General features: G+C 42.0%; 1 protein-coding gene across 3 annotated transcripts in view; it reads right to left on the bottom strand.

Annotated features, from left to right (window-relative positions):
• The window catches only part of LOC123036423 (collagen alpha-6(VI) chain-like), an 82784-nt gene that overhangs the window by 11746 nt on the left and 54931 nt on the right, over nucleotides 1-16107 (bottom strand). For all 3 annotated transcript variants that reach the window (XM_044455670.1, XM_044455678.1, XM_044455685.1), the window contains exons 27-36: nucleotides 14414-14476; nucleotides 13139-13189; nucleotides 11122-11157; nucleotides 8673-8735; nucleotides 7971-8033; nucleotides 7199-7234; nucleotides 6770-6806; nucleotides 5404-5415; nucleotides 4820-5313; nucleotides 528-612 (exon numbers count right to left, since the gene is read on the bottom strand). In XM_044455670.1, the coding sequence (XP_044311605.1) occupies nucleotides 528-612; nucleotides 4820-5313; nucleotides 5404-5415; nucleotides 6770-6806; nucleotides 7199-7234; nucleotides 7971-8033; nucleotides 8673-8735; nucleotides 11122-11157; nucleotides 13139-13189; nucleotides 14414-14476 (940 nt within the window). The remainder of the gene's footprint in view (nucleotides 1-527; nucleotides 613-4819; nucleotides 5314-5403; nucleotides 5416-6769; nucleotides 6807-7198; nucleotides 7235-7970; nucleotides 8034-8672; nucleotides 8736-11121; nucleotides 11158-13138; nucleotides 13190-14413; nucleotides 14477-16107) is intronic.

The following is a 16107-nucleotide window of genomic DNA, read 5'->3' as shown; positions in this document are numbered from 1 at the left end:
GAAGTCAGTGACTAGCCCAAAATCACCTGGTGAGCTTCAGAGCAAAGTGGGGACTGAAACCTGAATCTTCAGAGTACCAGTCCAGCACTCTAACAGCTGTACCATACAGGGTGCACTCAAAGAGAGGGATTCTACTTATATTAACAGCTTCAGGGTGTGTGTATACCTATGTCTCATTCTGAGTCAGCACTCCCATTCCCAACATAGTTCACAAGGTAAAAATATAAATACAGATCACAAGGATTGAAAACAGTCTTGAAAACACACAAAAATAGAAAAAAAGTTAGTGGGATAACAACATAATTGAAAAGCAGCCAAAGGGCTTATAACAAACAGATGTATTTTCACTGGATAACTAAAAACAAAGGCTGCAATATTTAATCAATTTCAGAGTGGTACCTATGATTCATTTCTGGGTAGAAAAAATATGTCAGTGAGTGAAAACTGTCATATGTGACAGACAGAGATAGATGCTACATAAAAATAATCCTACATATACTTTATTTAGGATTAATGGGTGGGCTTACCAAAACAGAGTGCACAGTGTGAGATGCTATCCAAGTTTTCATCATCATTAGATTCCCAAACAAATAACTGAGCAGTATCATCTGTCTAAGTAAACAAAAGGTAAATTTAGGTTAAGCAGGAGAAAAAGTTTTAAAATTGTATTGATTAATTTATATTATTTATACACATTTTTATATACTATTTTTTCAGCCCTGCAACTAAATAACCTTAAAAAATAAAACTGGAGAACGTTAGAAAGCCAGAATGAAAACAAAAGCTCAAACTGGCATGATTTTTTACTACCAAGTGAGAAATCAAGTCACTGAGTCTTTGTGCTTTTGTTTATGCCATATTTCACAAACAAAAAATTATAATATTTTGCCATCTTCACTACCCTTCCTTCTCATCTTGCAAATCTGTGAATGGATGCTTCCAACTGATGTTTTTCAAGTGCAATTACCCTGCCTTATTTGTGGAATTTTGCAAGGGATCTAGACATCATTATTGTCTACTTGCAACTACTTCTCATATAGTCCTTTTCTCGTGGAAAAAATTTATTAAGACAAAAAGACAGAACAGCCTTATGTTGACTCCTAGATAGTGGTAGGAAGTTTCCATTTGTAAGCACCCAATATAAAGAAACAACTCAGCCTTAATAGGAGAGAAAAAGAACGCATAATGTTGGCTAGATCATATCCAGACAGATTGTTTTTAACATGCTTTTTGATCATGCAAAGTAGTCAGATCTTTTCATGCACCTCCATGGCATTTGATAGCTCATGGCTATCCCAAGCCACCAGAATGTGTCTTATAGCCAATCTGCCTGTGAGTGGAGAGGAGAGGGTAAAAAAACTATTTTTGCAGTTTAGAGTATGGAAAGACAGAAAGCTTTGTTAGGTTCTAGAGCTTGTTTGGAACAGCTCCAAAGGGATTTCTAATGCTCAGAAACAGATGTTAGGGTATCAGGAAGCTGGATAGATTTTCCCTGGGGTTAAAAGCATCTGTGAACAAGCTTTCTAGTTTCCATCTGCTTACCCTGTATGCTTGTAAAGAAGCAACTTACTGTAAAGAAACACCCTGAAACTCCCTTGTCACAGAATAAGGGTGCAATTAAAGCAATTTGTCACATAACTTCCTATCATTTCCATCAAGTAAGTATGCAAAACAATGGGATGGAACCAGACTAAGGTAGGTCTGAACTTACATATAGGCAAAATCCCAAGTTAGTCATGACTAGGGATCTGTAAGGAATCTATTTAGGGGTGGGGATACATTGGATTCCCTGGGCTTGGCTCCCCAGGCTCCAGTCTGCTTTGCAGTTGTCCAAAATCTGAGTTACTGGTGAGTGAGCCCCGTGTACTCACCAGGAATTGAGTGTGCTGCACTCCCCATGTGCTGCACAAGCAAGCATTCCTTGAGTACCAAGTTCAACTGCAGTTTGAGTGGCCACAACTGAAAGTGAACAAGGTTGCTGGTTGCAGGGGCCAGGGGTCCTCAAGCATTTGTGAACTTCTTCGCAGCTTGGCTCACTTTGGAATACTGGGCCAAGCACAAGAGAAAGCTTGTGAATGCTTTGAGGGTCAGATTCCAGTAGGGTTCATCCCAACCCTGTTCATAGCTAACCTACATTCCATTGGTTTCAATGAATCCTAAGTGGGAGAAGCAGAGCTTTTCTATATGAAGCTGTTAATTAGCTGTTAGTCCACTGTAAGTACTTTCAACTCCATTACACAACATAGATCCAAATGCTACACCTTTCCTTTTCTGTTTATCCACTACATAACCTCTAGGTAGCAGTGTGGTATAGCAAAACAAAACAAAACAAAACAAAACAAAATCTCACTGCTTAGATGCAGAAGTGACACTGGAAGATCACATTGTTATCTAAAGAACTGCAAATAACCATGAGTAGGGAAACAAGTGCACAATAAATGCCAAGTGTGGGAAAGCTCATAAGAAGATCTTCCACTGCACCCCAAACCCAGCATCCTTGGACTAGCTAAGGTGAAAGCTGGGGGCAGTTTCATTGGGCTTTTCAGTCCCTTATATCACTGAATTTTAAATACCCCCTTCACTGGAACTGCCACAGTTCCAGTGAATCCAAAATTGGCTCAGCCTTGCCCAACAGAACGCACTATTTCAGAGTCATGTGTCAGCTACCACTGAAGGAACACTGCCAATGGTAGGTTTCTGTCGATCAAGCTTCCAATGCGTTGTATGAAAGTCTCCATGTTGGCAAAGATGCAGAACTCATCTTCACTGGTGGAGGGTCAGCCCTGCCCTGTCCTGAGCCAGTCTCTGACCTGGTGCCATGTAGATATGCCAGACTACAATTCCCAGCATGCCTCAGCCATCAGGAGGTCGGGATCACACTGAAAAACCTGAATCCAAACCATATTTTCAGCATGATGCTTTTTGGTTTGCATATTTTTTCAAAGTAGGGGGCAGGTCTGCCTACCACTGTAGGGGAATACGAGAAACCTTATTTATAGGGAACATGATTGAAAGGTGAAATGAGGACACACTGTATATTGTTTAGACTGAATATTCTAAGAAAAAGATCTAAAAGCAAATAATCTATCCTTCAGTTAGGTCCAACAATTGTTCTCTGTTTAGAGTTGGCTGGACAATTTTTAATAGGTTTTGCTATTCAAAGAAAGTTCACATGGATTTGAATTATTATTTCCTTTACTGCTCCTTCTCAAAATTTACCACTTGTGAAAATTGAGATGAGGATTAAAAAGTTGGCAATATGCAAGAGTAAAATTGGAGACTGTAAAAGCCATTATTCTGCTGGACTTGAAGTCTAGCATGTGCTTTCTCTCTCAGGAATGCACGATACGGCAATTAAAAGAGATAGATGATCCTGGTATAAAGATTGTTATATTCCTCCAGCTTACTTCCACAGGGATATCCCCTTCCTTCATTTTGGTGCATTTCTGGAGACCAAGCAAACAGTGAGGTGTAGTTAGAGATAAAAGAAAGTCAGATCAAATAGTTTGCAGCACAACTCATTTCAAAGACATAAATGAGTTAGAGTGAGCATATTTTGCGCAATGTTTCCAGAGAGATTGTCTATGCTGGATGGCATACTACACACAGATGAAAGATTGTGCTTCAATTGTTTCTTGCAAAAGCAAACTAGACCAATTGTTTCTTGCAAAAGCAAACTAGACCAGACAAAAATGGCCAGCTGGCAGTGAATTAAGATCTGCAATGACCATTCATGCCAACAGCTATTTGAAATCAACACATGAACTTCTGCACACCCTAAATCAAGGTTAACAAACTTTTGTCCAAACATATTGCTGCTAGTTAGCTAATGTTGTGATGACTGAGTGAATGTTTTCTTTATGGAACACAAAACAGCTGTGTGACCTATTCAAGGGATTTGGTCTATTTTAGGGATGAGAACCTATGTTACTGGGCTCTAACTGCAATCTGCCACTGTCAGCATGCCCAGCAATAAAGGGAATGGTAGTCCTACATCATGAGTGGCTCTGATTCCCCATCCCTGCTCTACATTTTTCCAGAACTCTGTAAGATGTACATTTTTGCTATGTGTTTCTTCAGGAGCAGGTAGCATAGATGTTGATACTGATACCACGTCCCCCGCATATATTTGACATTTCAGATTTCAAAATGTGGATTTCTTCCTTGAAATCTGATCTCAAAATGTAATATTCTTATTCTGAATTAAAATTCAATCTTGATTCAATGAATTCATGCTGTAATGGCAACATATCCTATCAAACGACAAGGGAGTATCTGTTGATAGAAATTCCGTGGCGGTCTACTGGAGATTGTGGAAAAACTGTCATTTTCAGTTGCATAACTTTGTGATATAACATTTGATGCTCCCAGTGGGAAGCACGAAATTTAAACTGTCCCATATTTTTAGTTAAATAGTTCAGTTATGAACATCTGAGCTGAAATGTTTACATATTGCTTCATATTCTTATAAAAGCAAGTATTTTCATACCTGGACAGATTCCCTTGCTCTTAATGTGACTAAAGCAAAGATGACTAAATGCTGATTTATTAAAAAGGAGAAGGGGTGTGGAGAGAGAGAGAGAGATCCCTAAACATAGAAAACTAGGTATCAAGGGAACAAGTACCAATATAACCACGTTGGCATCAGACCTTAGTGGATCCCTGGTCTGACAATGCTGTCACCCTCGCCATCTCCATCAGAGCCCCCAGCTGGCCCTGTCACTACTTCCTGTTGCCAGTCACTCACCTCCAATTTTCCCCTGAACATGTTTATTTAGCATGTAGTAAGTAAGCTTCCTTCTAATGATGTCCTGCTTACCAAAAAGGCCTGCCTTACATTAGGCACTTCTCTCAAAGCAATGACCACAGGTGTGATGTCCAGCGCGTTGAATTCCAACACAGCTGTATTGATGGAAGTTGCATCCTCTGATGGGCCAGCCGTGAGAAATATTGCAACTTTCCTCATGAGAGCACCATGACGATAGTGCTTAAAGACATTCCTGGCAACGAACCTCATGACCTCTCCAATATTCCGTCTTCCCAAAGATTTCTCCAGTGGAATTCTCTGGATTGCCTCCATAAGGAGGTTTTCCTTCTTGAAGTCAGAGAACCGGATAAGGTACTTTGTGTTAGTGTTGTAGGAAAGAACTGACACCCGAGCACCAGTTGGACAGTTGCTTTTGCTAATCTGTATACCCCTCAACAAAGACATCATAATCCTTTTCATCCGTTGAAATGAAACTTGGGTTACATCTGCAGACATATCAAGGGCGAACACCACTTCTGTTGGATATACTGGACATTGGCTTACACCTTGCAAAAAAGACAAAAAAAATTGTCAAAGGATTTCCAGAATAATTATACACTTTTTCTATCTTCTCAAATCTGTTAAAAAGTACTTACCTATACAGCAAGCTAGAAGGGACGAAAGATAATGATTTTAATTTATAATCTCAGGTTTTCTTATTTATATAATATTTCAACACAAAAAACAGCCACTCAGACAGAATTTAGACACAGCATATTGTTTATTTCAGCATCCAAGGACAAGCTCATTTTTTTACTTCTGATACTATGCTTTATCCAAAATCTATAGGGAAACCATATGGGTAGCATATCTTATTTAGACCAAGGAGCTTTGGGTTCAAATTTTAACTCAGCCAAGAAATCACAGAATAGTTTCCTGAAATTTGCTACTGTTTAGATCAGGGGCAGGCAACTGCTGACCCACCGCTTGTTTTGGCATATAGCTCACATGATTCTCAGTATCTGGTAACCTGGCTAGTGCTGATGAAAATGATAGCCAAAACATCTGGAGAGCATCACACTGTCCACCTCTGCTGTAGACTCATTTATAAAATAAACTTGTCTATCTCAAGGGGTCATTGTGCAGAGTTAAAAATGAAACAAAGAAAACATTTGCATATTGGAGATTTCAGAAGAACAGGACTAATTTGGAATTGGTCAGCACATGTACAATGAGAATAATGCAATTCAAGAAGCCAATTTAAATCCTAAAAAATGTGATACATGTATATTTGCAAAGGTTTATCCTTGGGGAAGTATCTTTTTGGAAGCAACAGATACACACACAGACCAAATACAAGAACATAAGTGAAATTTCATATGATAACATCTAAACATTTTGGTGAGATCTTCAAAATCAGATCAATACTCATTCCATTGCTGTTTTCCTCCCTTTAAACCTCTAAGCACATCCTGCATAAGTAAGCCTTTTTGAAAGTTAAGGAACTTAATTCCTTAAAACATAAGGATTGGGAATTAAATAAGTTTAGGGTACAATCCAGCGCTTGCCCTCAGTGCAAATAAATTGCCAGACACAGAGGCTTACATGCATCCAACACATGGGGTGAGGAACAGCAGGGTAATCTCCACCATGCTTTGCACCATGTTTTTAATCCAGACAGCTATTTTTGTCCTGGGGCACTGAAGAAATCAGCCTAAGCTGTCAGCCCCAGCCTCCTCCCCTCCCCAGGACCAGCCACAACTTCTGGAGACAGCTGTTGCGGTTCTTTCCATGCTGGCTGTGAGTGGGCAGTACAAAGCAGGAGCTCAGCTTCTGGTGTCCCAGCTCCAAGGTTGCATGTTCTTGTTGCTGGAACTCACCCAACCCTCAAACAGCATCAGATTGTGTCCAATTGCACCCTTACTGCAATCAAGCTATGTCAAATTAAAACTACTAGCTTTTCAAGGCCATCTGCTAGTCCCTCCAACCTGCCTGTAGTACAAGAGAAGCATCATTACTTACGGCAGTTTCCTCTTGTAAGATTAACTAGTTCACAAGGCTGTGGGTGAGAAGAAGGTTGACATGATTAAGAGCACAATATGATTCAGCTGAATGGGCTTTATTGTTGGGTAAATATGAACAGGATTGCAATCTGGGAACCTGGATATTTTATACAGCTCCCATTATAACAGCAATAGCTATTTTCTTACTGTTGTTGACATCAGCTAGAGCAATGCAACATCTCCAATGTCTGAAATGTGTATTTCCTCCCATCTTATGTCTACATTATTGATTATTTGTTGCTCTTTGCCTTAGCGAGGAGAGATTTTGAAAAGAAGTGGGTGAAAACTTTACTCCATTAATAATTTCCACTTATATTTACTAGTTAAGGCTTGCTCTCATGTACAGTTTCTACTCTATCAAATAGTGAGAAAACAGTTGAATACGTACAGTCATAGCTATTATGCTTTTTTCTCCCTTCTGACCCTGAAAAATATGAAGTGTAAATTTAGAAAATCAAATTATCATTTCAATTTTTACTGTATGTATAGGAGAAAAGTTGAAAGAAAGAAACCAAGTCCATGTGTGTGTGTGTGTGTGTGTGTGTGTGTGTGTGTGTAAATAAAATGATTACTTTCCTGGATGACCATTTGCAATGTTTCCTGCCTTCCTGGCACCATATTCTGTGATTTCACTCCTCAGAGGGACAATATAAGCAACCACTTTTCAAGATACTCTGCCAAACATCCATAATGACATGCAGCAAAATTTTCTTTGTCCCTGAGGTAGAATGATGCAGATGATAAGGCTACAGATTAGTCTAGTTACTCTGTAGTAATTTTGTTAATTCATTATTTACTTATTTAAAACTTTTATATGCTGTACCTTATGCATGGCATCTCAGGATGGCTTACAATCATTGTTCTGTGTGTAATCACAGTTTTGAACCACTATCAATTCTGTTCCATGTTATTCAAGGTTTTTCCTTAGCTCACAATGTCTTTTCAAATATATATATGGAATCAGATCACCATTTGAATTCAAAAGCATAGTTGCTTCCAGATTGTGCCCTTGATAAACCTGATTGGCTTGGCTTGGCTTGGCTTGGCCTTGCTTTTTGAAATGCCTGAACAGTCAAACTTAACCTGCCAATGTATTTTGAGCTATGGTCAGTCTCAAAGTCGAATGGGGGAAGCATGCATTTCTCATTAAATCATATTACCATTCTTCCAGGAGGTCCTCGGTCTCCTCGATCACCCATTGCCCCTGGCATTCCAGCGTTGGCCTTTGAAAAAATGCAAAGAAGCACATTAAAAATCAAAAGATTCAGTTGGCTCACATACCAGGTACATATTCTTCTCTCAACAATTATGGCTAATAGATTCTAGTTTAAGTTACTGAAATTTAACTGAAAATGATGGCGTATATATTCACTTGAAGTAGGAAACCCCTGGCACAAATCCCTCAGTTTCGGTTAGTTCCTGCATTCTGGTTACCTGCTCTGTGAAGGAGAGACAGGGCCATGAATAATCATGCAAAATCTAACCCTTCTGCCACAGGTGACCAGTGCCATCACCTCAGAGTCTCAGTTGGTTGTCATGTGTAGAGGAAAAAAATACTTCCTATATGTCACATAAGGCTACATGCAATCTAGTACACTGTTTGCATGAAATCAAAGAGTCATGAGTGAAAACCCACTTTCGTCCCAGGATTTGCATGACTAATTTATCCAAGTTGAAGATAATAGAATGTCCAAAACAATAAATGAATTCCATATGCTGATATCCTACCAGTTTTCTCTTAATTGTAAAACCTGCCAGCAATTCACACAAGCAAGGAAGCTATGTCAGCTTTATGAACCATAAGGATGGGTATTATTCATCTTTACAAATGAAAATCATCCATGAATGTTTAAAATCATCACCCTTTGCCCTCGACTTCCTTTGGCGCCTCTGTCTCCTGGAATGCCTTGGTCACCATCTTCTCCCTTCAAAGAAAACAGACACAGGGTTTTGCAAGCAAAACAAACATAATGTCTTTTTGGGGGGCTCTTATCTTTTTCCTTTCTGCAAAAGCATCTGTAGAGATACCTCCGATGCCTCAGAAGGAAGGGATAACTCCCCATGCTGCAGCCCCAATCCAGACTGTTTCCCCAAAATGTCTTGCTTACTTGAATCCCACCTTCAAAAGAAAAAATCAAACTTGGTGGCTTCTGAGACTTCTGTGCCCTGCCAGGCTGAAGCAAGCAGGGCTAGAGCAGCAGCAGAGCCAGGCTTCAGCACCTTGTGCTCGGATATCCAGTATTTTCAATCAACAGGATTTCCAGCCTGTTGAGCAAGGGAGCTTCAAAAAGTGAGGGATACTGAGCCCCACTGAATAAGCGTGTAAATTAATGAGACACCAGTCTCCTCTGGCATTGCTTTTCTAACCTCAAAGAAGGTGCTATTCTTTCATTGCCAGTAGCAAGGGTCTGAGATTAGATTTCCAACTCCCCTTTCCAACATCAGAGCACTGTCTCCAATCTTGGAGGGGTTGCCCAAGCCATCCTCTGGTCCCTAGGACCCTTACCAGAGAGGGATTGCTCTCTCTCAAAATAAATCATATACAACAAGCAACAACTACTGAAACAATGATAATATTGAACAGAGGGTTTGAGTTATATTCTGTGCTTAGAGTTACCCCATTAAATTGCAAGGATACTTTAGTTGGTCATAACTACCGTATTTTTTGCTCTATAAGACGCACTTTTTTCCCCCTCAAAAGTAAGGGGAAATGTCTGCGCGTCTTATAGAGCGAATGTGTGTGTGCCCAACGCCTGGAACACTGCTGGCCTGCCTGCACCATGTGGCACCACCTGGCCGGCAAGTGCTCGGCACGCACTGCTCCGCCCCCCCCCCCCGCTCCGGCGCAGGTGAGAGCTGTGCCGCTCAGGGGGAGCGGTGCGGAGGAGGAGCTGCGGGCTTTAACCCGCCGGCCACACGGAGAGACGGACTGCTCACCCCCACCGCCCGGGAAGACCTGCTGCTGCCACCGCCGCCCGGAAGACCACCGCCGGCATGCTGCTGGCGCGGCTGCACCACACCTGGCCGGCATGCACTCAGCGCGCTCTGCTCCGCCCCCTCCTCCGGCGCAGGTGAGAGCTGTGCCGCTCAGGGGGAGCGGTGCGGTAGAGGAGCAGCCGCGTGCTTTAACCCGTCGGCCGCACAGAGAGACGGACTGCTCACCCCCACCGCCCAGGAAGACCTGCCGCGGAGGAGGAGGAGCTGCGGGCTTTAACCCGCAGACCGCACGGAGAGACGGACTGCTCACCCCCACTGCCCGGGAAGACCTGCCGCAGAGGAGGAGGAGTCGTGGGCTTTAACCCGCCGGCTGCACGGAGAGACGGACCGCTCACCCCCACCGCCCGGGAAGACCTGCCGCCACCGCCAGCCAGAAGACCACTGCCGGCACGCTGCCAGCCCAGCTGCACCACACCTGGCCGGCATGCGCTCGGCACGCCCTGCTCCGCCCCCCTCCTCTGGTGCAGGAGAGAGCTGTTAATCACAGGTCGGTGTGTGTTTTCAAATGGCAACCCGTCTTTTAATGAAGCCCATGGGGAAGTGATGGGGAATGTGCCTGTGATTATCAGGAAGCTTTCCATGGATCCCTCCTCTAAAAACTAGGTGCGTCTTATGGTCAGGTGCATCTTATAGAGTGAAAAATACGGTAACTCAAGCCCTATTGATTCCAATGGATGTACATAAGTATGTCTAATTTCAGATTCAGCATATAATTAACATAACAATAAAGAGCAATACAAGAACAGATACTGGAAATCATTAAGCATAAAAGAAGAGGCTTAAGGTGCAATCCTATGCATGTTTAGACTGAAAAACATTCTATAGTTCTAGAATCCCACAGGCAGCACTGGGATTGAAGAATGGCTGAGAGTTGTAGGACGTTTATAGCAAGGTTGGCTGGGAACTGTTGGGAGTTGTGGGATTTTTTTCTTTCTGACTATGTATAGGATTTCATCTTTAAACACAGTAGGCCAGAAGGGCACTTTTAGAGAGCCACACTTTAACCGACTGCCTAAAAGGATAACACGTCACACAGTCTCTTGGCAGAGCAGTCCAAAAACACCATTAGATGCTAAGGTGAAAACATCATGGATTTAACCTTTTAATCCGTAACTGTAATTCTTTGCAGCTAACAGCTGCTTCAGAGCATTAATCTGTGTCAGGACTGCAGCACAGAATCAAAGGGTGCAATATCCTTCCCCTAGCTCATGGCCCCAGTTCACATGGCTAGGAACAATACAAGTAAAATTGACAGCAGAAGCCATGAATACAGAAAGCAATACATTAACAACCGCAAAACTAGCATTGGTATACCTGTGGTCCAGGGTTTCCAGGAAATCCATGCTGTCCCTGGTGTAAGAGAAACAGAACTTTGATCTCAAGGTGCTTTGATTATGCTTATTTCACAAGACAGTTTATAAGAAGATCAAAGAATACCAGTGATTTTTTTTACAGTTTAATTTGTGCTGTCAGTACTGCTTTATCCAAGAGTCCCAGTGCAAAGGTGAATATGTATTCCGAAGCATCAAGTCTTGGATTGCAACTGCAAATGTACCTAAAATGCTGCTCTTACACTTCTAAGGAAGGAACTATCCTACAAAGATAATGCATACAGCCAATCAGCTTTGGAAATTAGCTCTGCAAGCCTAAGCCCTTTTATCTGTGAGTCCCACAGACTTCTGTATGCATTACTTTTAAGCAGAAATACATAAGTTGTGCTGTGAATCAATTTAAAATATCTATTTTGTTCCCATTTTGTTGGAACTGGACATTGGCAGAAATCCAGATATGCTGCTAGCTTCTGCATCCCTACTCTAATATACACTCACTCAAGCTTTTATATTCGGCAGTTTGCAACCAGTGCATGTAATTTGCACTGGAGATGTATGCAATTATTGATGCAACTGTCAGAGTATTGAATGGACAGTGTCCAACAGTTTTTTCTATTTCCCACCACTCCAGGTTTTAAAAATACTGGTTACACACCACACCCAGCACTGGATCTAAAAAGAGATTTCATCAGCTTAAGAAAGCTTATTTACAGTTATACTTAACATCTATTCAGGCGTTATCCTCCATTCAATCACATGGGAAGACTGTTGGACTGGGCATGCTGACCTTGCTTCCATAATTGGATACCTTGCCCCAAATCAGAGGTCTGGAGATGAGAGCCTAGTCTAGGCTTTCCCTGTGAACCCTGCATGATCAGAGTACTACTATCATGAGAGTTGCTCTCACCTTTGAATCTGGCTTGCCTTTTCTGACCTTCCTCCATCATATAAGGACAGGGCCATCAAGGGACCCAGCAATGGGGTGGGGCCAGTGACCAAGGCCCTGTTCTCTTTTCCCATGTGATTAAAACTGCACAGAGAATAATGCCCAAATAGCTCTTCAGCTGTTAGTATGGAGACTAGAAACAGATAATACAAAAACTGGGCTCCAGTCTGTCAAAGCATCATTTCAAGTCTCTCCAGATGAACTAACCAGCACTGAAATGAATTCTTATTAATTTCCCTCCGAATTTTTCAGATGTTCATAAGACTGTACTTGATGCAGACAAAATTGTCTTGCTTCTCTTCCAATCACAGCTACTTAGAATACCCTGGGAATGCTGTAATATCCATAGTTTCCACAGAATGGTATGTTAAGGCTGTTTGTTTTGGGCACAGTAAAAGATGATGGGCAGAACTCCAAATCCCCAGGTAAAGCAACAGAGCAACTCTGTGAGTCCTCTGCCATTCACACCAGACAAGAGTTTTGCTTTTAATGTTAATTTTTTAAAAATAAAAATCACCTTTTGATGTTAATTTTACTATAACCAGCTTGAGCAGAATGCACCAGGAGCAGTAATAAAAGGAATTTGTCTGGATCATTACCTTTTATTTTTTTATTTTTGAGGCATCCACATGAAACATTCTCTACTGCAGGGATACAGAACTTCTTTCAGACTGAGAGCCAAATACCATTTAGAGAAACTCTTGGAGGGCAGGGGGACAGGCTAGTGAAGGCCAAGGTCAATGACAGAAGGAATGTGGCCAGAACCCCAAATTACTAGGAAGTTCACTTAAAGTTCTAATTGCTGGTAATTCAACCTTAGGAGAGGCTTTTCAGCCTATTTAAAATGAGGGAAATGCACAGACACCAAGATGCCACCAAACAACCAGTGGTTGGCTTTCTGTGGGCACCAAAGAATGGGACTTTGGGCCTGTGTTGCTGAACACCTGCTCTGCATAGTAAAGTGCATGTGGTTTGTAACAACCACTGTTGCTATGTTTATAATGTCACTGCATAAAGCGGACTGCAACCTGAGACCCAACAGCATAGCTCTCACCTTTGCACCTTTCCTTCCTGGTAGACCATAGCCATATTCACCATCAAAGCCCTGCAAGGAATGGGAACATAGAAAAACTTGTTAATTGTAAGCCTTACCATCAGGCAGGTCAAGGCATCCTCCATGGGCAGCCAATGTTGGATGTCATGATAGGTCAGTAAATTGCTTGCAATTTTATTTCTTGGGGGTTTTAATGGTCATGTTGGAAGAGAGATTCCAGAATTTTCTATATCATATGTCAGAAGAACATGACTAGCTTTTAAGTGGAATGTAACTGGATTTAGAGACAGGGATGGCATCTCCCACCTCACTTCCATCCCTCAACTGGGTTGATTATGGCATAAAGCCTTGTTGGTTGTAATAGCAAAAGAGATGAGAAGCACATGGGTGTATTTTAGAAGAAATGATAAAGACTCACGATGTCTAAAAACTCCATTCCTGAAGCACTTTGATTCACTCATGCCCATAGATATCTACAGAGCAACTTGTTTGCTCAAATTTCAGAGAGCTATTTTGAGTCTTCCTAGGTTCAAAGAACAGTGGCTGCAAATAACAATACATTGCTCATACTAGACCTAAAACCTGAAAGACTAATTTGCATCCTCCCTTGTGCTGATCTGAAGAGTTGTGATTTTCAATATTTAAATTGGAAATTTGAACTGCAGTGACTAAACTGAAGAAGTTCAACTCAAGGTGACATGTGGAAACCCATATTTTAGTATTGTGATTTGAGGTTTGCATCAACCTAAAAACTTTGAATGATTATTTTGAACTACATGTTCTACCCTCAGAAACCTGACTTCTGTCTGCCTTGAAATAAATGTGCCTGTATTTCTCAGGATGGCAAAATGATGATGATGTCATGAACCAGAAGTAACAAAGAACCAAGGAAAATTGAAAGATGCTAGAGTTCTTGAACTCTACTCAGAGTCTGAGGGCAGTATCTAATACAGTACCTACTCCTCCACTGAGTATGTTGCACCATCGGGACTTGCCACAAGCACAGCAGGGAGTTGGTTCTTCCTAGAGCAACAGGAGAACAAGCCAAGAAACTTGTTCCCAGAATGGGATAGGTCTGGAGATTTCACTTCTGCTAGCTCCACTCATATATTCTGCTCTGGAAGCTAGCATTTTGGATCATTTCCAGTTGTTTTCCTCTGCACTAGTGCTGAATCCCTGTGTTTATGTACAGGAAGCACTAGGTGCTGCCCTCAAAGAGAAATTCACTGACAACATTCAAATGATAAGACTCAGAATAGGCAAGGCTATACTCACCGGCAAGCCTCTCAGTCCAGGCAGGCCCTGTATGCCTTTTTCTCCAGGATCACCATGTTCACCCTTTCATGTTGTGTGTGTGTGTGTGTGTGTGCACGCGCACATGCATGTGTGTGCATGCGTGCATGTGAAAGAGAGGGGGAGAGGGGGAAGAAGGGGGAGAGAGAGAGAGAGAGAGAGATTAGCCATTGACCATCATAAGCGATTACCTACCAGACATACAGGTCTGTTTTCTATAGCTTTATTATCCTGATGGTGGGAGATGTGTCTGGATTTTACCACTTCAAACTACAGGTGGGGGTGTACTTGATGGAATGGTTCCCCCTTCAAGATAATGGTCTTGACACAGAAAACTAAATGTCGGGGAACAGAGTTTTAGACTAGCCTATTCCCTGACAGACCCACCTGTTTGCAATGGGTACCTTTTGCCCTGATGTAACTGGGCTAAAAATTCAGAGGTAAGGAAGAGCATGCTGGCTCCTCATCCTAGCAATAGCCCATGGAAGCCTGTGGGGGGGAACCATGAGGAAAACTAACCACGGAATTCTAAAGATGCTATTCAAATGGCAATTGATATAATAGATTATCAGTAAGCATTCCTTAACTTTTTGTTAAAAATAATAATTCCATAGAACCAGACATGAATGAATAGCAGGTGCTTCCAGGTGGAGGCATCCCAGTTAGGAATGTCAGAGAAATTCACAACAGATTCAAATGAGTTTGGATGCCAATTCTAACCTAGGAATCCACAGGAAATCAGTTTTTTTCCAAATCCCACAGATTCTATGGACTTGAATGCTGCTTCTGTACACTGTCAAGAGGCCATAGGATTGCACTGCCTGTATGTAGGTTTGAAGTAACAATACTATCCCCAAAATATTTTGTGGGGGCAAAACTAACCTTTTCTTCCTACACTTGCAAAACATGAGGAAAGATATCCCTCCTACATCCCCACCTTTAATTATTTAGTTTCTTCCTGGGCTTCTGCCTATCATAGAAGACAAACAACAAGGGGAGCAAAGCAGATCTTCTGGGACAAGGATTTCCACATACTGAGTGAGGCCCTTCAAGTGGGCCCTTGCTCACCCTCCTAGCAGGGTTGCTTCAGATGTTGACAACATGCACAAAGGGGCTTCTCCCACTGATTGCAATGGGCAGGCAGAAAAGATGGCGCTTTTAAGTATCCTGGTCCCAAATTGTTTAGGGTTGTAAAGATAATAACCAACACCTAGAAATGAATTGCACCTAGAAATGGAGCACCAATCAGCAGATTCAGTATAAAAATGAAGTAACGTGCTCCAAAGGACTGACTGCACCTACATTTTGCAACAACTGTTTACAGCTGAGTGAAGCTTTTTCAGCAGGAGGGCTGCATTGGTTCTGGGTAAGCCAATAGTGGAAATGCCAGTACTGGGTGGGATCATACCCAACAATGGGGTGCCCTGCACTGCTGGCATACAGCCTCAGTGTGATTGCTGAGACCTCATTCTCTCTCCCTCTCCCTCTCTCTCTCTCACACACACAAGCTCCACCTACTCAAATGTCACTCCTTCCCCCAGCCCACCAAGCACAATCAGTGGTGGCAATTAGGGCTTTTTAAAAGTTATGATGGCAGCTAGGTAAGGGCCATTTACCTTCAACAACCTCAAAATACAGGTGATACCACTCTAATGGCAGAAAGTGAAGAGGAACTA

Source organism: Varanus komodoensis, unplaced genomic scaffold, assembly GCF_004798865.1.
Source record: "Varanus komodoensis strain SLA01 unplaced genomic scaffold, ASM479886v1 scaffold10, whole genome shotgun sequence".
Classification (NCBI taxonomy): domain Eukaryota; kingdom Metazoa; phylum Chordata; class Lepidosauria; order Squamata; family Varanidae; genus Varanus; species Varanus komodoensis.
The sequence above is the reverse complement of the archived record's forward strand: the minus strand, read 5'-3'. Positions and strand labels throughout refer to the sequence as shown.